The sequence below is a fragment of the Electrophorus electricus genome, chromosome 22, assembly GCF_041902795.1.
Source record: "Electrophorus electricus isolate QZ-2024a chromosome 22, ASM4190279v1, whole genome shotgun sequence".
In the NCBI taxonomy this organism is placed as follows: domain Eukaryota; kingdom Metazoa; phylum Chordata; class Actinopteri; order Gymnotiformes; family Gymnotidae; genus Electrophorus; species Electrophorus electricus.
The window spans coordinates 5,393,083-5,415,187 of NC_137518.1; the positions used below are offsets into that span (position 1 = coordinate 5,393,083).

A 22,105-nucleotide genomic window follows, 5' to 3' on the forward strand; every position below is an offset into this window, starting at 1 on the left:
TTTTTGAACTGTAGGATTTTCTTAACAAAAACATGCATGCTACTTGTTGTCCTTGTTAGCCAGTATGTGAACTGTTTAGTATCTGCAAGCAACTTTCATGCTATGTACAGGTCACTGCATCTCTTTTCTGACCCGTAACATGGCTCTGATTTATTTTTTTCAGATTCTGTATCAAATGTCTCTGGCCCTTTGCTGGTAGAGATAGCCAAGTCACCTGGAGCGAGTCTGGGCATCACGTTGACCACTGCCACACACAGGAACAAGCAGGTCATCATCATCGACAAGATCAAAGCCGCCAGCGTGGTAGACAGGTAACCACCTGACACACACCTCAACAGTGCACCCTTCACACCACCATAGCTTTTAGGCTTCTGGCTCTGTGGTTATTGCAGCAGTGATATCTTAACGCAGTCTTCATCATAGACAGTAATGATTTCCAACCACTTTAATGAACAAGATTACTGTTTAGTGCATGTACACACCTGCAGTTCTTTAATCACCAATAAGGTCTTTATTATGTGCCTTACAGCAATGAGTCAGTTACAGTGCTTCCTCCATGTGCTTGTGCAGGTTGGGAGCTCTGCACGTGGGCGACCACATCCTCTTCATTGATGGCACCAGTACAGAACACTGCTCTGTCCTAGAAGCCACCCAGCTGCTTGCCAGCACCTCAGACGTGGCCAAGCTTGAGATCCTGCCTGCCCATCAAATGCGTCTCCCCAGCAAAACCCAGGACACTGGTGGGGAGAGCTTATTAGCTTATTAGCATAGCGAGCACATAGAAATAAAGCCTATTATTTGATAATAGCCAGATAAAACCTGGAATGATCAGCCGCATTCGAGAGCGATGCTTCTGATGGACATCAGGCTTATTGACTTGCCTGGCACCGCATCGGTGTGTCAGAGCAAATTAATGGAATAGAGTCATGGGTTTGAATTTAATGATAGAGCCATTTATCATCCATGATTGCTGTCCCTCAGGGGAGAACTACTAATAAGTTAGAAAAGGGTCTTCAGAACTGTTTTTTCAGCTTGCCCCTATTGGGAAATCTCTGATCAAGCATCTGATGGTTCGCTTTTAATGCCACAGTGAAGATGTAGTGTTCCATAACAGTGGTCTTGAAGGGAGGCTGCGGCGGCTTTTTGGCGGCATGAGTCAGGTCAGTGGGACTTTGCAAGAGCCAGTTTGCGTCCACATTCCACAGCCTCTCCTGTTCAGACTAAATAAATTAATTGTATTTTGGTTTGCTATTAACTTTAAGGCTTCCTCGTTTGTAGAAGTGTAGTGTCAAGTGAGACCATGGTACAGTGTTATGCTTGTGCAAAACATACTTTTTAGATAAGACGTGGCATTTCTAGTCTAGTGTACTTTTGCTTTTTCTTGCTAGCCAGCTATATTAATGTGCTGCATAACATGAGCTGTGCATTAATCTGCATTACCTTGAAAACTATTTTCCTCTTTTCTCCTTGAAAAAATATCAGGTTTATAACACCGATGGATCTCAAGCAGTATTTAGCAGTTATAGACTAAATCAATGCTGATGAGCCTAAATAATGAATTTCCCTCACTTATTGAAATAATGAATTTTTAATATGTAAATATTGTCAGATTTTCAAAATACACCATTCATTCCCCAAGTCCATACAGTTATATAGGAAATTTAAGTCCATTTGGAAATCACTGTTTCTCTGATGTCACGAGAACAAACTCATTTACATATCTCCAGCTATTCAGCCTACATCAATTTAGCTCATTTATCCTATATCTGTCTTAAAGGCACAGTAACAGAAACAGCCTGTTCAATTCTAAGGGATAAAAATAGGCTAAATAATAGTCATGTAAAAATGACTGTGAATTGTTGGAATATAAAACCACACAAACATTCTAAGTGGACATCAAGGAAAAACATACTATAAAAGAAAAATGTAGGATATGGCTACTTTAATCTTCTGAACTAGTGAGTGGTGTAAACTAGGCCACAACACTTTCTTATTTATTATCATATCATGAATTTTATATTCCACTCTCACAGGAGTACACAGATTGAGTCCAAATGAGAACACTGGAAGCAAAGACTTGTAGCCCATGCACACACACACACACACACACACACACACACACACACACACACACATACACACACACACACACACAAACATGCACAAGTAGCCTGCTATGTCATCTTATCTGGTGTCATCTCGTTTAATTAGACCCTCTTCCTGCTTAATGCCGCCCCGTGAGCTTTGGACTACAGGCCAGATTTAATCATGGAGACCCACTCACCCTAGAAATCACACACAGATACTCAGCTCCGGCTCTTGTGGGGGTTTTGTGCCATATTTATACATGGGAACATTTGATGGACAGATGTTTAATACTCCATAGCACAGTGGATTAATGGACTTATTTCATTTACCATATTTGGAGCTCATGCTTAGCCTTGGGAATGTTTCTGTGCTGCAGAAGAATTTGTTCTTTAATGCTTTGATAGCTGGAGATGCTTCCTTTATGTTTCACCAATTTAGTAAATGTCCCTAATAACAAACGTCTTTAGAAAGTGATTTGAGGACAAGTACCCAGTAAAAATGAATGAATTCTTCAGGGTACAAGAACGCAAAGGGTGTAAAATCCCCTTTGATGTTCTTCGTAGTCTTCCTGCCATCAGGGAAGCATCTTTTCAAACCCACAAACCCCAGATGCTCCACACTTTCATCCTACACATGCCTCGCAACTCCCACCCTGCTCAACAACGCCTCCTATGTGCCACTGTGCCTCACGGCAGATTAGAGAAAGCCCCCTCCTCACGGGAGAATGCCCTCACACACAAGCCATGCATCACTGTGCCGGGGATGAGCTCTTGAGTTTATAGGGTTTATCCTCTCACCACCACCTTTTCTTGGGCTGTTGGACAGATTTGTTCAGACAATCATTTGCTTCTAGCAAAACATGTTTCATGCCACTAATGTGTGCCCGTGGGCAGTAAGTGGGTCAACTCCCTGTGGGCAGCGGTATGAGGGTGGATGCAAGGATGCAGGTATTGAAAAGCTGCATTTGCGAGTGCACTGTGGCTTCCAGTGAGGCTTTAATGAAGAAATGACACCGAGCAGTGAGGCTTGCTTTGAAGTTACAGTGGAAACTCGACCTGGGGGGGAGAGGCCCTCACCACATGAAAGTTTGATCTCATTTTCTTTTAAATATCTTGGGCATGAAAAATATGAAGATGAGGCATATGTAAATGTAACATATGGAATGGTATGCCAAGTTTAATGACTTGCTATTCCTGATGGGAACTGCCTTGTGAGTTTATGAAACTCTTGGACAGCTTTAAAAAAAGTGTTGTTGAGTCAAGTGCTAGCTTGCATTTGTTGCATACATCTAAAAATGCAAACAACACTATGACAGGATACTTTTTGTGCAATTTTAACATGTCTCTTCTGAAAAATTTGTCAGCAGTTCAGACCTAAATGTTTCTCTCCTCTTAGTTTTGAATCCTGTTTACGGTGCACTGAAGTAGCTTCTTAAGGCCAGCATTGTTATCTTCTTAATGCATTTAAACTCCAAAGTATGGGCCATGTGCCTGGCAGTCATTGCTGTCTTAGTTTTGCATCCACTCCCACATCGAGGTGTGTTTCCTGGAGAGATGAGGCGGACGAGCTTAAGATAATCCTTGATGGAGGCGGGATTTGCCACAGCTGGATTTGCAGATCAAAGAGCACAAGCTGTCTCCTTGGAATTCATCTGTAAAGATGGCAGCACTGACCTTGCTGACCTTTGTGCTTGTAGACCTCCTGCAGTGGCATGTTGGTTTTACCTTCCCAGATTTTTTGCAGTTTATGATTGATTCTAGTTTTTGGGTGCGAGATTAGTGGTGCCTTTAAATGTTCTTATATGATGTGAGTGTGTGGCTCTTATTAAATGCCTTAATGTGCTCACAAACACACACACACACACATACTTACACGCACACTCACACACGTCACAGGATGTTTCAAAGCTTCTTAGGTTTTTGCTCATCCCGAGACAGAAGCTGAGAGTTAGCTAGCACCTGTCAGATCGTTCAACAAACATGATGTACGAGGCTGAAGTAGAAGTGATGATCACCTGCACCCTCAGTCATCACTCCCACCCTGCATCACTTCAAATAGTAACGTTGGCTTACAGCAACTTTTTTTTGTAAGAGAAGCTCAGTTAAATCCAAACTTTTTTGATGTGAAATCCATGGAGTATTGGTTGGTCACATTCCATCAGTATTGCCAGGTTGTAGATGTAGAAGTCAGTGAAGTATCGATGTAGTACATAGAAGTCATTATTTCCGTGTTCCCTGTTAGCAAACTGTAGGCATCTTTTTACTGTATTGTTGTGTATGTCTAGCATAGATTGTTTTGGAAGATTGTTATAGAAGATGCTGCAGCACAGTGCAATGAATAGAAGCATAGTTTGCAAACACACACACACACAAACACACACACACACACACACACACACACACACACACACACACACACACACACACACAAAACCCACACAGTTATTCATCTTGCCACTAGCAGATAGAATTTCAGTAAACCATTCCAAATGGACTTCCTCATTGTTATGGAAGTACATTTATTTTCCAGGCCAATGTATTTGAATGCAGATGATCATTCAAATGTGAATTAAGCAGACCTCCGGGACTCCAAATGAAGGATTTAAACTCTGTGAGGATTATTAATGGTGGGAATATATACAAAGCTAAGCAGCATGACCATGCTGTAGCATCTCTGTGCAGAACACTGTACATTCTGGACAACCTGGGAAATAACCCTTGGGGGGTGTTTGGTGGGGCGGTATTATTTAAATGGGTCACCTCAACTTGTACTTGTTTTTTGAAAATCTCGAAAATCATTATATAATGATTACCAAATATGATATTTACAACACAATGAATGATTCAAGAACTCAGTGGGACTGGGTTTGTCTGTATAGGGAATATTTAACCTCTCAAATACATATGTTTTTGGTATGTCTGCAAATAATGTGTAATGTTAGTTTGCCATAGCAGCAGTTATAGCATGTACAGCATGGATGAGGAGCTGAGCATGTTGAGGCACATATGAGAGTGATGTTATGGTTTTTGTTTGTTTGTTTGTTTGTGTGTGTGTGTGTGGGGGGGGGGGGGGGTGTGCGCACGCATGTGTTGGTTTGTACAGTGAAAGTCCAGAAGAGTGACCACTCTCATTCTTGGGACCCCTGTGTGAACTATTGCCACTCTAGTCACTGTAAGAACTCCACCTGGACCACCACCTGCAGCAACCCCTCCAGCACTCATGACTACTGTAAATGTAAATACAAGCATCTCTGACATCTTATTGATCCAGCCATAATAGACAGCAGAAATGATGCAGAGCAAATCATTCTGCCACTCAGCCTTGCTGAAAATGTAACTGGACCTGTTCTTTAGCCTAGAGCAGATGTTTCCAGACTCAGTGCAGGGAGCTGTATGCACTGCACATATATTTTCATTCATTTGGTGTTCTCTGCTTGCACACACTTGATTCAACCTGAGTGTGAAAATTATCTGCTGGATTAGGTTAGTCATTTTTGAGTGGGATGAATCCCCGAGTTGTGCAGTGCGGCAATCCGCCATAATTGACACTAATCCAAAGAAACCACTGTACCACCACCTTTTGTCTTTTTCTGTCTCTCAGCTGCCCATTCTGGAGGCTATGGGGTAATTGAAAAGCTGTTAAATTGGTAATGAAGTTCATATATGGTAGAGGATAATAGTATAAATCCTATCTAGAACCAAAGAAAGTCTGAATCCACTGTCTAGAACCAAAAAAATTGGAAGACAATTGTAAAATAATCTGGCCACAAACTGCTTTATTAGGCTTTTTTGACATTGTTACAAAACAGTCTTGGCACATAAGGAAGCCAATAAGCATACAAGAAATTCAGTTACACCTACAATCCTTTTTTATTAGGAACACCCACCTTACACCCAAAGTTCACTTAGGTACACCTAAGGTGCACATTAAGTACACCTAATTAACATCCTCTTATCAAGTGAATTTTATAGATGTATGATGACAGACTGTAGGCCATCTGTTGCTCTGCATACATTTCAGCTACCCTTAAGCCCACCCTCAAGCCCCCTGATCAGATGACTACTAAAGGGGTCTGGGTGTTTTTGTTTGTTTGTTTGTTTTTTTGATGACCGGGTATGGTCTTCCACCTAAAAACATCCCATGCCAGGCCTGTTGTAAGAAAGTGACAAGCTGTTGAAGGCTAAAATAAACTGCTATCCAATCGGACATAGACACAAACTGTATGCATCCAAGGTGTTTCTAATGAATGCTTCTAATTAAGTGAGTGGTGAGCATGTATTCTACTTCCAAACATTTCTGGCTTTCTAAGACAGCTAAAAAATCCTTGTGTCCTGTGGGAATGTTACGGTTAAAGTAAATCTAATTAATTTTTTTAACTATTTGAGAGAGAAATAGAAAACAACTTGTGCAATGTGAAGTTAAAAGTAGAGAAGCAAAATGTTAGAAAAAAAACCTGATTTCACTTTGGTAGAACAAGAAACTACAGTCTATAGCCCTGTGTGTGTGTGTGTGTTTCTCTGTGTCTCTATTACTAGCTCTAGTCTCCAGTAATTTCTCTCCGGGCTCCACGGCGACGTCAGGCACAAGCAACCCGTCTTCGAACACTCTACCCCGCATGAGCCATCCCATGAGCCCTCGCAACTCCCTGCTCAAGAGGAGACAGAGGAAAAAAGATCATAAGAGCTCTTGTAAGCCACTGGGTGTGTGTGTGTGTAGGTGTGTGCGCATGGGGGGTTGGGGGGTGGGGGGATGTGAGTGGTTCTGTGTGTGTGTCTAGGTGTGTGTGTGTGTGTGTGTGTGTGTGTGTGTGTGTTTGTGTGATCTCACAGTATGCATACAAACATACAAACTCATAGCATACAAATGTCTAAATGGCATTCATAAGCTGTGTGTTTGTGTGTAGATTTTTAGTGTGGTAGGCTGAAACTTCAAAATCTCAGCTTTCTGGCAAAGGAATGCTGCAGATGATCTGAAGTTATGAGAAGACAGAACTATCTTCGACCACTTTAATATGATCCAATTTTGCTTTGCATAGAGGACTCTGCTTCAGTCGTTCTCACAGTTCTCGTGAACTTTCCATACATTTATAATGGGATACATGTACTCTCCCCTATGGAATCATTTTTGGCTAGATTTCCAGTATGCTTATTCAAAGCTATCTGTCACTGTAAAATAACATGAAATAAATGTTTATCACCAGTGGAAATATTAATTTGGAGTGCTTACCAATACTGAACTTTTATTTCCCAGTTGGCTCAGTTGTACTTACCAGGTTCAGTGGCTTCAACGTCACTTACCAGAAGTGGTATTTCTCCTTCTTCAGCAGCATCTCTCGCCTCCAGTTCAGTGGGACCAGGAGGCCAGATAGTGCATACAGATTCCAGTGAGGTCACCCTAAGAGGAGATCCTCTTAATGGCTTCGGAGTTCAGTTGCAAGGGGGAATATTTGCTACTGAGACCCTCTCCACACCCCCAGTCATCCGTTTTATAGAGCCCGACAGCTCGGCAGAAAAGTGAGTGACACACTAATTTACACACTAATTCTGGGGAACTGACACTGCCGAGTTCTGATCCGAACCTTTGTTATAACGCATCTGTTTCAAAACTTGGATGATCCTAAAGACCCAGATTGTGTGCTTGACTTGTCTTAGATTCAGGTTTTTCCTAAAATCTTAAGTGTTTGTAGGTCAGGATGGTTGTCCCCAGCTAACTAACCACTAAGTAACCACTATTAACCAATTAATAGTGTAAAATGCTGACACACAATTAACAATCATAGTTCTCATTATTCTCTTAGAGGACTAGTCATAATGACAATCAAATGGCAAGAATTATTGGAAAACAGTATGTTAAAAGGAGGTTATTACACAACACATATGGTTGTGTTGTTTTGTATAAACTATTAATGGGATTTTTTACAGCTATATCAAATGTGTTCTTACTGGGTATAATGCTAGGCCATTGAGAACTTACTAATAATGTGCAATGGAAGAGTATGTGCATTTGTGTTCATGGTACTAATGTTCTTCTGAAGATGTGGGCTGTTTAAGCAGGATTGATTGGGTGATTCACCTGCAGTCACATTTATCTCTTTTATGTTAGCGCCTTGTTCCTGCCTTTGATCAGATCACAGAGTATGCATGGGTGCTGATGTAGCTTCCAAAGTAGGCTTTTGTAATCTGCTCCCAGATGCGCACACACACAAACACACACATGCTCACACACACACACACACACACTCCAAAACACACACACACCTCCCCTCATGGCATGTATATATTTCTCAGAGCTTGGTGAGTGTCTACACACTACTTAAAGAACCTCCCCATATGTAAGCAGTGTTCTGTCACCATTTCATCCCCCACTCTGCATTAGCCGCTCCTCACTGCATCTCATCTCCTGCTTGCCCTCCACGTCCTGAATTGTGATTCAAATCCATTTATTCTGTGATTATATGAAAATTATACTGAAAGATGCCCTGAGAAGCTGGCATGGGTGGGGGTGGGGGTGCACAACAGTATCTACAGTCTCTGTACTTTACAGGGAAGTTATCCAGGACTCATCAGACCAAATGTGAGTTGACTTCATTTCAGAATCTGGGTCAGAGCTCATGGGAAGAATTTCCCCTCTTATCAGTGCAATTTCAGGTTGGGGTTTCATCTTGAAAAGGGTTGCTCAGGCTGTGTGTCAGGCTTGCATCGCGTGGGGCAGGGAAGCTCATCAGGCCATCAGTAGGTTATAGTTTCAGGTCTCGTTAGAAACAATTGGGTTCTCCATCAGTTTTGTTTGTTTTTCTGTATGTTTCTAGTGTCCTGTATGTTTCAGGTCTGACAGGCAGTTTTCTGGAGAAGCTCTCTGCAACTGTTGGTTTTTGTTTTTTGCTTTGACATAACTCTCAGATATAAAGGCCAATTTTGTCTATGCAGTTAGGGAGAGATTCGATTCCTTTTCCCAAAGTCACCAAAATACATGACCTCTAATTTACTTCTACCTTGTCTTTACTGGAGGAGGTTTTTTCAAAGCACCTCAATTACTTGGTGATGTCTGATTTAACGTAACATGCATGCAGTGGATGTGGAGGTATGGGCCAGACTTCAACCAGTATAAGGTGACATACTAACATCATTCTAATGTTCGCTTACTTTACTATAAGCATTTTGTTTGTATTTTTAATTTTAATATTCACGCTTATTATAAAGCCAATGTCCCATGTCCTAGTGGGTGTCTTTGCACCAACAACAGCACCAGCAATATCACCACCAATTTTAGGTCTTATTTAAAATCTCTTCTTCAACTTTTGGCAAGTATGCAACTGGTATGACTGAGACTTTCCTTTACTGAGTTGACATCTAACTTGAGAATAGTAAAATTACATCAGAAATTTCTCTAGCATGTCAGTGTACCATATAGTCTCTATTTCCTTTTACTTATTAAAACCTTAACTGACTGACTGACTCCACTCCCAAATGTGCAAAACAATCTTCTTATGTTTTAAAGCTTGCTTGAAACCTCTAAAGTTCCTTTTTATAGACCCATCTTTAGCTCCCATCACAATCCTGAATTTTCTGAGAGCTGACTCTACAGAGAGCTTTATATACCGACTTACTGCTAAAGCAGATGCAGTCTAATGGACTGCAGGTCTGGACTGGAGTTTTTAAAGGATTGAAGTGAGCTTTGCTGAGGCTAACATCATCACAGAGTGAAGAGGAACCTGACCCTAGATCAATACTCTTGCTCTTCAATGCTCTGAGAGTACAGGAACCGATGTGGCGCCTCCTAGACGGTAGCAGGCTGAACCTCAAGACTCAACTGACTGGCTGACTTGTACTTTCCATGAGTGTATCTCATTCAGTGTTTTACTTCCACTATTTTTTTTCCTCTATAGGCCTCTACCTTAGATGTCTTTTAAACATTAATACATGGTCTAATTTTAGAATAGTTTCGTGACAATACATATTTAGAGTTTAACCTCACAAAACATTTCTTTCCACAGCCATATGCATGCCCTGCAGTTTAAAGTTCCCTGGCTTTCCTGTGGGGTAAGCCTGCCACACATGGTGGTCTAACATAGTGCCCCAAAACTACTGCAGCCTCTCTAAAAGCCGACAAAGGCTTGCACAGGACATTTGTTCGGGTTCTGGTTTCAGACACTGGTACACTCTCTCAACATAAGTCAAGACTGACTCATACTTCATCAATCATATCTAATGAACATATGCAGGAATATGTTAGTTGAATGATGTTTGTTACTCGTATGTGTGATCACATATATTTTTGGAATGCAGAAGTCACAGAGCTCACAATGTCCTAATTTCTGTTACATTATGGTTAAATGTTGCACATATTCTGTCATCCACTGCAATCTATAGTGTGGTGCACGTTGCTAAGTGTCATTAGCCAAGTCGATAGCGCCTCTGTCGCAAAGGACTTCCCCTCGTGCATTCTCATGGCCTCTCAGCTGCGACAGACGTATGTCACTCTCAGCCTTTCAAATACATTTTCTTTCTATTTCTGCAGATTTGCTCATCAACTGCCTGTCTTTCTTTTTGCCCTAAAATGCATGCTGGCAAAAATATGGGAAATATATTATGCTATGCAAGGTCTCAGCACCTGGGACCTGTCTCAGTATCTTTTAGTTGGATATTTCAAGTACTTGAGTGCATTGCACTTTGGCCAATAATGCTCGACGTTGTTCCTTTGGCAGGTGCGGGTTGTTACAGGTGGGGGACCGGCTTTTGTCAATCAATGGAATTCCCACAGAGGATGGAACCCTCGAGGAGGCCAATCAGCTGCTTCGTGACGCTGCTCTGACCAATAAGGTCACACTTGAGATTGAATTTGATGTAGCAGGTTTGTTAAAGCTAAATATCGAGTTTACATGGCTTTTTAAAACCCACCCTGGAAAAAAAAACAAAAAAACAAGACCTGTTCTATGGTTTAATAACACCCTAATTAAAAGTCATGTATGATGAATTCTCTTAAAACATTTTTTACAGTGATAAAGTCTACCATGTCTTCAAACCTCTTTTCACTAGAGTCTGTAGTGCCAAGCAGTGGTACTTTCCACGTGAAGCTGCCTAAGAAGAAAGGAGTTGAGCTTGGCATCACTATCAGTGGTAAGACCGAATGCCATGTATCTACAATAGCATCCTCCCTCTCTGACTGTAGATCTGGGAAGACTCTTATTGTGGAAGTAGTGACACAAAGTGGTCAGTGGTAAACATATTATTTTATTTATTTATTCTTCATTTCACACTTTGTTCCATTCATTGTTGCTTTCATCAGTTGCAACTACATATTTTTATTACTGAATTAATCATTTTTTGATTTTTTTTTCTGTCTCTATTACACATCTTGCTTTGCCTGCTGTATGACTAACATTCTCATCCACTACAACAGAAAATAATACCACATAAGACAACTTCAAAGTAAAAATATATATATGTCTATATATTTATTTTTATTATTATTTTTTTTTTTTTTTGCTACATTCTTAAAAAAGGAGTAATAGGACTAAATGCTGTTGATTTGAGCTGATGGGGTTCTATGTATCCGTGCAGGGACACACCAGTTTTGGAGTTTTTTAATTATAAATGTATAATTTATTATTAGTGGTTTAATCTTTTCAATTGAAGTGCAATCTTGTGCTCTTTGACAGGCTAGTTTGACTGAATAAGAGCCCTAGTCCGCATGACTAGAGTCCCCTAGCCTGAGCTGAACATCCATTAACCAGTGTGTGTGACACTGCCGGTGACCCACAAATACCCTCCCATTTTGACATGTAGCCATGCAAACCACCTCTGTAACCTTATCCCAATTACACCGTTCAGCCTTTTCCTTTTCGTTGAGCACCTTTAAATGCTTGAGGAACTGTTATTGCACACAGTTCCATACACAGCCCTCAGAGGGCGCCCTTGGTTTTGAGTGCCTTCTTCATCCCTTGAATGTAACTCTGTAATTTGTATCATAGTCAAAGCAAATCTATTTTCAGTGCATGTTGTTTTTACTAATGATTCTCTTATGGTTTTTTTCCCCTAACAAAGTCTAATTTAGTTCCAGTTTTTCTCATACTGTTGTTTCTGTGTGTCTGTGAGTGGGTGGGTGGGAATGTAAACTTGTTGCTGATGCACCTTCTTGCTTCCAACAGCCAGTAAAAAGCCAGGTGAACCTCTGATCATATCCGACATAAAGAAAGGAAGCATGGCTCACAGGTAGGACCAATGCTACAAGCTCCAAAACAAAAATACCTTTATTAATAAAGGGGGGGTTCTAAATATGTGGTTTGTATCAAGCTTATACTGACAAGGACTGGTCTTGTAGTTTAGAACAGATCCCTCTTCATCTGGAACTTATAATGGAAGTATAATCATTTTCCTCATCTGCTCATATGCTTTTAAGTATCAGAAAACTGAATGTAGAATTACTCCAACTGACTAGATTAAATATAGATTATAAATGTGTGAGAACAAACTCAAATGATTTATAAAATAAATAAGCATTCATTACAGTTATTGCTTTTATTATTGCTGTGTATTAGATCACAAATGTGAAAACCAATGATGTTAATGCATTGTAAGTAAATTTGCAGCATGAATGATTAAAGGTTCAGCGTGAGGCAGATTCATGGCCTTGCTGTGTGGTGCATTTAAATGGTGTGTGTTTTCTCTATTAAGAACAGGGACGCTGGAGCCAGGAGACAAGCTGCTGGCTATAGATAACATTCGTCTGGAGGACTGCTCAATGGAAGATGCCATGCAGATCCTTCGGCAGAGCGAAGACCTGGTGAAGCTCAAGATCCGTAAGGACGAGGACAACTCCGGTGAGTTAGTGTTGGGGGGTGGGGGGGGCATGTGTATATGCGTGTGCATATGTGTGTGTGTGTGTGTGTGTGTGTGTGTGTGTGTGTGTGCGCACATGCTTGCACATGCTGGAGTGTTTCAGTGTATACCTCTGCATATGCATGTGCACACATGTGCACTGTGCGTGTCCATTTGTGTATTTCCAAATCAGTTATGAAGATGCATAAGATGTGTTTATAAGACTGTCAAGATGCATTCTTCTCTAAACATCACAGGCTCTATATCTAAACTGCATTTTAAATAAGTATTCTTCCTTAGTCTTTGACAAGTCAAAGATGAATGTCAAGGATGCTCTTTGCCAGATGATGAATGCATGACACCAACTATCATGCTTGCCAGAACATGCTAAAGGACATAGGACATACAAGTATCTGAAATCAAGTCATCACTCATTCCCCAGTGGGGATTGCTAGGACCAGTTCCTTGAAAATTTCCAATAAAGCTACTCTCACATGAGAAGCAAAGCTAGCTGTGAAACACACCAGACATTGTTATTTGCACAAAGACAGAATGGTTAAAAACAAGGTCATTGCTTCAGCCTTGCCATGAGTTACATCATTGTTTGGTAAAGGATGAATGAGGTCAATCAGGCTCAATCAGACCTGAAATTGAACGAACATAAAAAAAACAATACCGCCCGTGTAGCTTTTGATTTTTGTTCTTCCACCAAGAGGCTTCTTTGATCGACTGGCAGCTAACAGGGGTAAACATGCTTTTTTGAATATACACATTAGCCCTTTCTTCTTACTGTTCTCATGCCTCTATTTTGGAGCTTCCCCATTTTCATGTTGAATATATGTTGTGTTTTGTTTGTTTTTTTCTAAATGTGAATCAGGCTGGAATTAGATTGCAAAAGCTTGAAGTCATGTGTATAGGTATCTCTGCTATGATTTTAAACAATGATTTAAAGAATACAAACCATTTGTGAACCATGTCGAGTTCATTATTATTATAATAATGTCCAGTTCTGGAGTCTACCACCAGGGACAGACAAGCTCATTCAATGAAAATTAATCATTTTTCTCTTTTATTCTTGCACAATGTGTGCATTATCCACGTACATCATTGACAGTTCTAAAAGGGAGCTGCATTAGCTGCAGTTTCTTCTTGGAATTTAGGCATATTGTTAATTGTACCTTATTCAAGGAAGTGGATTGGTTAAGCTGAGATTCATATCAAGCACCTATAAGTAATTTCCATATATCTTCTTAATTCTTAATATTTTCTTAAACAATTTTCAATCATTTTCATTATTCTTCAGTCAAAACAGATTACTAGCTATCTAGATTTCATCATTTAATGTAAAAATGACTTTTGCTTGGATCTCCTGAATGAGGCCAAGTCTCAACCAAAAAGAATTTAAATGCTGAGGAAATTCACATTATTCATATCTAATAATAGTAATAATAATAGTAATAATATCTCATTCCTACAGCTATAAAAATCTGGGATTATCTTACTGATATTACTAGGTAGGAAGTTGTGCCATTAGTTTTAAATATATCTGAACCTCCTTATGTAGCTTTACATACTGAAAAATCTTTTAAAGTTGTCATTGAAGTATAATTCATTGGTACTTTTGTTTTTCTTTATCTTATAAGCATTGCTCAACTCCACGGTTTTAAAAAAAAACACACACAATTACAATATGTGCAATTTAGCAATTGCAATGTTATGAATCATTTGAGTTGCAATCCTACTCAATCCGACATGTGGTTGAAACGGGATGAAACGTGTTTCTGCACTCTTGATAATATCTGCTATCCAGTGACTAGCCTCAGTTTACATTTGAACTACCTTGACCTTTCCTGTCACTCTCTGAAACTTGATGTTGTGCTGTAGAGTCTAACAGTTCCCATTTAAGCAGCCATAAAGGAAGTGTGAGAAGTGTGAGCAAAAAGACCACCTGCTTGAACATTTGAATGTCATAGCTCTGAATGTCTGTAAAATAAACATAAGGACACTAGGGTTAATTCCCTCGCACCCTCCTGCCTGCAGATGAACAGGAGACATCGGGCTCCATTATCTACACAGTGGAGTTGAAGCGCTATGGAGGCCCCTTGGGCATCACCATCTCAGGCACTGAGGAGCCCTTTGACCCTATCGTCATCTCAGGCCTCACCAAGAGAGGCCTGGCTGAAAGGTGAGCCCTGCGTGGTCCAGATTGGCCAATTACGCTATTTAACTGCTACACCCACTTCAAATTGCTCCATCCCTCCCCCCAAGATCATGTGGCCGGCCACACTTCCTGAAAGGTGCCTACGTGCACTTGTCCTCAAGCCATGTTTTATAGCCCTTCTTATAGCATCTATAAAGTCCTTATAATGCCAGGCAAGGTTCTCCTTTGATCTCAGAGGTAAAGACAGTAAATAAGATGAAGAGACCTAGAGCAGGACCAAAGATAGTTACAGTCCTGGAAGATTAAAATGTTTACCAGGTTTATTAGGTCTCCACTATTGTGCCACCGGTCTCTCATCTTCACAGCTGGCATTCTAGAGCCTGTTTATATGCGTGCTTTCTGCTTGCATGCATATGGTCAAACTTATCATTCCTTTTATGATGTGTTACAACCTTGTCTAGGCTCCAGGTCGTAACAGAAGGTGTGAGGAAAATGGCTAAACAAGTGCATACTGGAAATAAAATCAGATTGCAACAGACAAAAGTAGTTCAATGATAGCCAGTGTATTGTACAACAGACAGTGTGATATATAAGAGACAGTGTGACACTGAACTATAATGTCAGGAGTGACCCAGGCCAAAATAACAAACAAACCCACACTAGAAACCAAAATACACTCACTAAACTTAAACAGACAAAAGAAAAATAAAACTACACTTACTCCCTAAGTAGAAAACACAGGTCAAACCCACACCCCAAAATAAATTGACAGCCACTGCCTACTTACTAGTGAATACACAACAAAAGGAACAAAGTGGAATATATACAAATATACATTGTCAAAAACAAATTATCAGGGCAAAGTCAAAACTGGAAGCAAGGTCATGCACTAAGTCAAATATCAAAAACTACTAACAAACATCTCACACAAATATCAGCGCTTTCCTCTTTCTAGCTTCTTTCTCTTTTTCTTACTCCTCAGGGCAATGTAGGGTCTTGTCTCCTGATTTGCTGCAAACATGAAACTGTACTGTACTGGAATCTGGAACTGGATCAGGAATGGGACACACACGCACACACCAATCGAACACAGGATGTTTTTATTGCAATCAAAAATGGACTAGCATGTTTTAAGGACTAGCATGATGTATTGTAATGTAATTAGAAAGTATGTTATGGATTTCTGGATAATTGAATGAGTGATGGCGTAGGTGTCACGGTACGGCCCCTCCCCCCCTGAACGCGCGCGTGTGTGTGTGTGTGTGTTCGGCAATGTGGCCACGCCCTCGCTGTGTCTCCAACCTGCTCCTCAATTTGTCGTTAGTATATGTGTATAAAGGTCTATCGATTACGTGTTTGTGGTGTCTGTGTTTAAACCCAATAGCCTGCGTGCTATGTTGTGTGTTATATGTTCTAAACAAACATGTTCTTGTTGCTGCGACTTGTCCCCACATCCTGATTAACCTCCTCGTCACAATAGGCCATCTCACACTCAAGTGTAACTGAGTTTATAATTCTAATAAGTGGTAATGCCTCTCTTTTTTATATCTTTCTTTTTCCAATGTTTAATGAATGGTCTTTAACATATTGTGCCAAAATCCTGACATTAGCTTTATCAGACACAGAGTGAAATGAATAATCAACACGAATGGACTGCAGCTCTTTATGTGACCATGCCCGCATAATGTATTGAATGTGTGGACAATGTAATGTAGATTTAGACATAGTATGTCTCACTGATTCACAGAACTGGGGCTATTCATGTTGGAGATCGAATCCTGGCTATCAACCTAGTCAGCCTGAAAGGAAAACGGCTTAGTGAAGCCATCCACTTATTGCAAATGGCTGGTGAGACTGTCACCCTGAAAATCAAGAAGCAGATGGACAGTAAGTTTAAACCTACAGATTTTTTTTTTTACCTCATTTACAGAGTCTTGTTTAATTTTTACAGAGCAACAACTAAAAACGAAGTTTAAAAATCACTGAAAAGTATACCGTGCATGACATAAAATGTAGACTAAAATATTGGCGCACTGAGGGTCTGGTCTTCCAGCTCAAACTGGAGTCTCTTAAACTGATTGCAGATAGATAGGTGCATCAAGACTAAATGTTTTCTCAGTTCAATGATATACAAAGAACTAAATTTTCTTAATGGACTGATGAGCTATATATTCATAGCCAATATGTGTAATTTAATTGACTATGTATAAATATTACTGGGGTATTACTTTAATTATTTTTAAATTTGTTGATTAAATTTGTTGATAAAGATGCATTTTTACATCACATTTTACAGTACAAATATCACAGTTCTCTAAAACATGTTGAGCATTTGCAGCAACAAAACAGATTTCATATGTCACCATATTCTGAAAACTGATTTGTTTTACTGCACCATTATGTAACAGAAATGCTCATGATAACAAGTTATCAGTGCTGTACGTGTCAAACTCTGAAGGAAAATAGGGTGACTTAATCTCCTAACTTAGAGCTTTGGTTTGCATTAAATAGTATCAATGTCTTGTAGCAAATGTAAAGAATAAAGGCTTAGATTGTTTACATTGTCACACTGGTTTGCATGCCTATAAGTATATCCATGTTAAGGTCAAATCATAGATAATACAAGACACTAAATGTCATAGTCTGGCTGAGATGAAGATCCACATGCTTTCTCTGATGCCATCTGTGTGGAATATATTCTTAATATAAAGCAATATACAAGTAGTATACAATATACATAAAATTGTGAATTTTTTCTCTCTAGTGGAGGACAAAAAGAAAAATAGCGATGTCGATAATGACCTCAGCGATAATGAAGACTTGGAAATGACAGATTCACAGAAGACCAGTAAGCTGTCTGAGATGTATTCAACCACCATTCCCAGTGTGGACTCTGCCATGGACTCTTGGGATGGCTCCGGTACTGATGCTGGCTATGGTAGTCAAGGTGAGCTCACCCTGCCCCTGTTTCCACTCCCTTCCACATCCCCTCATAACTCCCACACCCTCTTATGACAGTCCTGATAGGGTATTACTGTATTTACATATTGTTGCAGCTACAACTCGAACTAAGCTTGACTCCGAGAATAAATCACTTAAAGGGGACCTGTTATGCTTTTTTCTGTTTCTCCCCTTCTCTTTTATAACATGTAAACGGTCTGCAAATTAACAAAGCCCAAAGCCTATGCCAGAGTCAGTTACTCTCTCCCAAAGAAGCTAGTTTTCTCAGCTGCCTGAATCACCTTATTGGATTTTCAGCCATTTTCTTTGTTGCAAGATAACACATAACGCTTCCCATAATACCTGCCTACCAGCAAGCACATTGCATAGCAGGAAGCGATTGTTCAGTTTTATAGCCATGTCGAGAAAATGGCTCGTTCGGCATTATGAGGGGAAATCTCCTTTGCTTTGTATGCTCTGCAAAAGCAGAGCCACCAAGATGGTTGAAATAAATTTTTACCTCTCTTCCCTCTGTTCCAATAATTTTACTGCGTGCCGAGCACTTCAAAAAACTGTGTTCAAGTGTGTAGGTGGATTTATGACTACAAGCGGTAATGCAACAGTGTAGGTTCTGGAGGTTCACCAATCAGAACAGAGTGGGCTTGTCAGGAGAATGAGGCTTAAAAACACAGAATTTCTAACAGTGTTTCAGACAAAGGGTGAATAGAGATGTATAATGTGAGAAAAAGTGTTTTTGGAACACTGACGGATGTAAATCTCTTCTAGTAGACCCTAAAATTAAAATTCTGAACATTGAAAATGAACATAATAGATCCCCTTTAACATTCTCAGCTTTATACATAAAAGCTTCATTTTCTATTAGAAATCTTCTTTCCTTATGGGGATGAACAAAATCATATTGTCAGAATTTTCTTGTGCTTTTAACATTGTGGAGAAATTAATTTTCCATAAATTATACATACATCCCACACACACAGAACACACAAGCACACATATACACTTAAACCACTCAAATCAATGTCTTTCTTTCCATTCATATAAACCACAGCCATTACATGCATTACCTATAGCCATAAAATGTGATATTTCTGTTTCAGAGCCCAGGCACACACACACACACACACACACACACAAACACACACACACACACACCTTTTCCCCCACAACTTCTCCAATCTTGCTGATTTAACTCCCCACTTCCCCAGTAGGAGCCTATGTCCAACAGACAGTGGGCATTGCCTTACATCCGCACGAGTGGCGTAGTGCCAAGCAGCACAACAGCACACCGCCACCCGTGCGTCATAAGAACTACACGTTCAGTGATGGAAGCTGCAGCGAGGATGACTGGGACAAACCCGCAGGGTAAGTATTCACATAGTGTAGCGGATTTTTCTTCCTCACAATGTCAAGATTTTTTAGTTCCCATGGCAACTTCCAACAGCCAACAGGGATGAACAGCATTTTCAAATGGAAGTTTATGTGATGTTGTAACATGAATTAAAAGAGCAAACAAGGGAGACTATGAAACTAGCTGAGTTGCATGTAACTAAGCAACTAATGGTATTTCTTTCCCAGTAGCATGCTGTACTTGAAGTACTTCCAAAATTTTAAAAGGCTAAAGTTAACCCTTTTGAATTATAACGCTAGTTATAGCCAAGCTGTCTTGTGTAGCTATTCCACTTTTCCAGCACTGGGGGAAACTGCATTGGAGAAGTGGCAGTGAATTAATATAGCACCATCTAAGTCTATTCTAAAAGAAATGACGCAATCAAATCAGCGGCCTTAAAGAGAAGGTTTAAATAAAGTTTTCAAACTATCTCTTTTTCACAATATACCAGGTGTTACTCTTTTACAAAAATCTCTAGTATTCCATATGTCACAATAGCCATTGCACACGTAATGTAAACCTGACCATGAACATGCAGGTTCTTAACACTTACTGACTTTATGTAAGGCAATGATTAACAAATTAAATCTCTACAAGAACAAAGCTCAGAAGCTCTATTCTCCACCCTGTTCCCCCTGTTGCCCCACCTTTCCTTGCCAAACCACAGATGTTGATTGAAGTTGCGGCGTGCACTAATAAAGTACTCGCATCACCGATACATATCAGGTTCACACTTGTTGCACTTGTGATGAGCACACGGTGTTTGCCTTTTCACCTCTTTGCCAGCTGTTGTGGCTGGAGAGGTTATCTGTCATCACATGGGACTTTCTGCAAGTAACAGTTTGCTGCTGCGTTTTCCCTCTGTACTCAGCACACTGGATTTGGAATGAAACAATGACTGAGAAGGCAAAGTGCACATCGTCATGTTTACATCGAGAACGTTTACATCTATAAAGGAAGAACCATGCAGTGATCACTGTTTTATGAGGCATCACTCCCCCAGTTTTGGAGACAATTGGGTATTCCATTGTTTCTTCACTAGATGTGTGTCGTAACAGAATTAGGACATGAACCACAAGCTTCCAAAAAGTTCTGAGTTCATTCTAGTATTTCCATCTATTGTCTGATGCTGTCATCTGTTAACTTGTGGACCAAACAATGGTCAGTGCCACTAAAGCAGGAAGTATGAACCAGAATAAATCTATTATAGACAGCCAGATTATTAAGTGTGTTGATACGCTGTGTGACACACTGTTAAGCAGCAGAAAGCCATTGCTTTCAGGTTTCTGTCTTTATTTTTGTCATTGACATGGTTCTTCAGCAAGAAGCATGATGCCATTTAGAGCACACAGTTGCATCTCAATCACTCAAAAGGTGATTTATTGGAGACCCTATAGCAATATAAAGTATAAAGTATCCAACTCTGACTTCAACATTCTTAAATGACACCCTGCCTAATCATCATCATATATTGCAAATTCATTTTGTTCATTTAATGGCAAGACAATTTTTCACATGACTTTTTATATAAACTTGTACTTTGGAGTAGTATTGTTTTGTCTTGGCTCAGATTCTGCAGAATTAAAATATAACCCATCATTCTCTGTCTAACTTTCTGCTATGCAGATAATCAGTGTATATGGAAGGTTCTAGTTAACTGGTAGAAGCTGGAGTTGGTGGAAGTGACCATCTTTTTTGCCCTTTCATAACACGACATTTTCTTTTACTGCTCTCCATTTTTCTGTGTTTCCTTCTGTCTTCCTCTTTTTTAACATGCAAATCTATTTCTGAAACCTGCTGAAAACATCATGCGCTTATAAATTTGAGCCCCATACAAGGGTCTGAGTTGATATTCAGACAGTCGTTAAGGTACTCAACTAGTAATCAGAAGGTTGCCAGTTCAGTCCTCACCACTGCCAAGTTACCACTGTTGGGCCCTTGAGCAAGGCCCTTAACCCTCAACTGCTCAAACTGTATTCGGTCACAATTGTAAGTTGCTTTGGATAAAAGTGTCATGTAAATGCCATAAATGTAAGTGTAAATATTTCCCAGCATAGTCTGGGATATTATTGTGAAAGCAAGATCAGTCTTATGGGCTGTACAGGACTATGGGGCCTCGGCCTGAAGCTTCTCCCCTCGCTCTACCCAGTCTATGTATGTTCTGTGGTCCTGCCAGCCATGCCAGCGGCGGTCCTGTAGGCACCTCGGCCCAAACCCATCCTTAAGGTTTTCCGGTTGCGCTTTGTGCCACAGATACTCCAGACAGGTGCCCACTGATGGCCTCATTCTGGATCATGAGGACAGCTTTTGGTGCCAAGCCCTGGAGGACCTGGAGACATGTGGTCAGTCCGAGCTCCTCCGCGAGATCGAGGTAAAGTGTCAAGTGATGAGCTCATCCATTCACACTCGCATGGCCCATCCCAGATGTTCGCAGTGCCAGCCATACCAAATGAGAGAATGATGTTTCATTCTGAAGGGTTATGTTACAAGGGTTACATTTATGACTAAAAACTAAACATACATATTTATGTTCCTCCACAAATTCAGACATCACCTGCCCTTTAAAAAGAAATAAATAAATAAGCAGGCCGAACATGTCCACTGAAAACTTAGCTCAGTTATTTTCAAAACAGTGCAGGTTATTTTATCAGTAAGATAACTAGTAAGTACACTGAACTATCCAAAAACATG

At 40.2% G+C, this 22,105-nt stretch overlaps 1 protein-coding gene across 8 annotated transcripts in view; it reads left to right on the forward strand.

Moving 5' to 3' along the window:
* The window catches only part of grip2b (glutamate receptor interacting protein 2b), a 49,539-nt gene that overhangs the window by 17,719 nt on the left and 9,715 nt on the right, over positions 1–22,105 (forward strand). For 3 of the 8 annotated variants that reach the window (XR_014119375.1, XM_081705400.1, XM_081705403.1), the window contains exons 8-21: positions 164–311; positions 571–740; positions 5,191–5,322; positions 6,624–6,776; positions 7,412–7,601; positions 10,793–10,938; positions 11,124–11,204; positions 12,236–12,299; positions 12,762–12,907; positions 14,946–15,090; positions 16,814–16,953; positions 17,831–18,013; positions 19,233–19,389; positions 21,668–21,785. Coding sequence is in view for 7 of the 8 variants with exons in the window: in XM_081705400.1 (XP_081561526.1) it covers positions 164–311; positions 571–740; positions 5,191–5,322; positions 6,624–6,776; positions 7,412–7,601; positions 10,793–10,938; positions 11,124–11,204; positions 12,236–12,299; positions 12,762–12,907; positions 14,946–15,090; positions 16,814–16,953; positions 17,831–18,013; positions 19,233–19,389; positions 21,668–21,785 (1,973 nt within the window). In the remaining variant the exon portion in view is untranslated. The remainder of the gene's footprint in view (positions 1–163; positions 312–570; positions 741–5,190; positions 5,323–6,623; positions 6,777–7,411; positions 7,602–10,792; positions 10,939–11,123; positions 11,205–12,235; positions 12,300–12,761; positions 12,908–14,945; positions 15,091–16,813; positions 16,954–17,830; positions 18,014–19,232; positions 19,390–21,667; positions 21,786–22,105) is intronic. The other 5 variants (XM_081705402.1, XM_081705401.1, XM_081705404.1 and 2 more) reach the window with 5 other exon arrangements.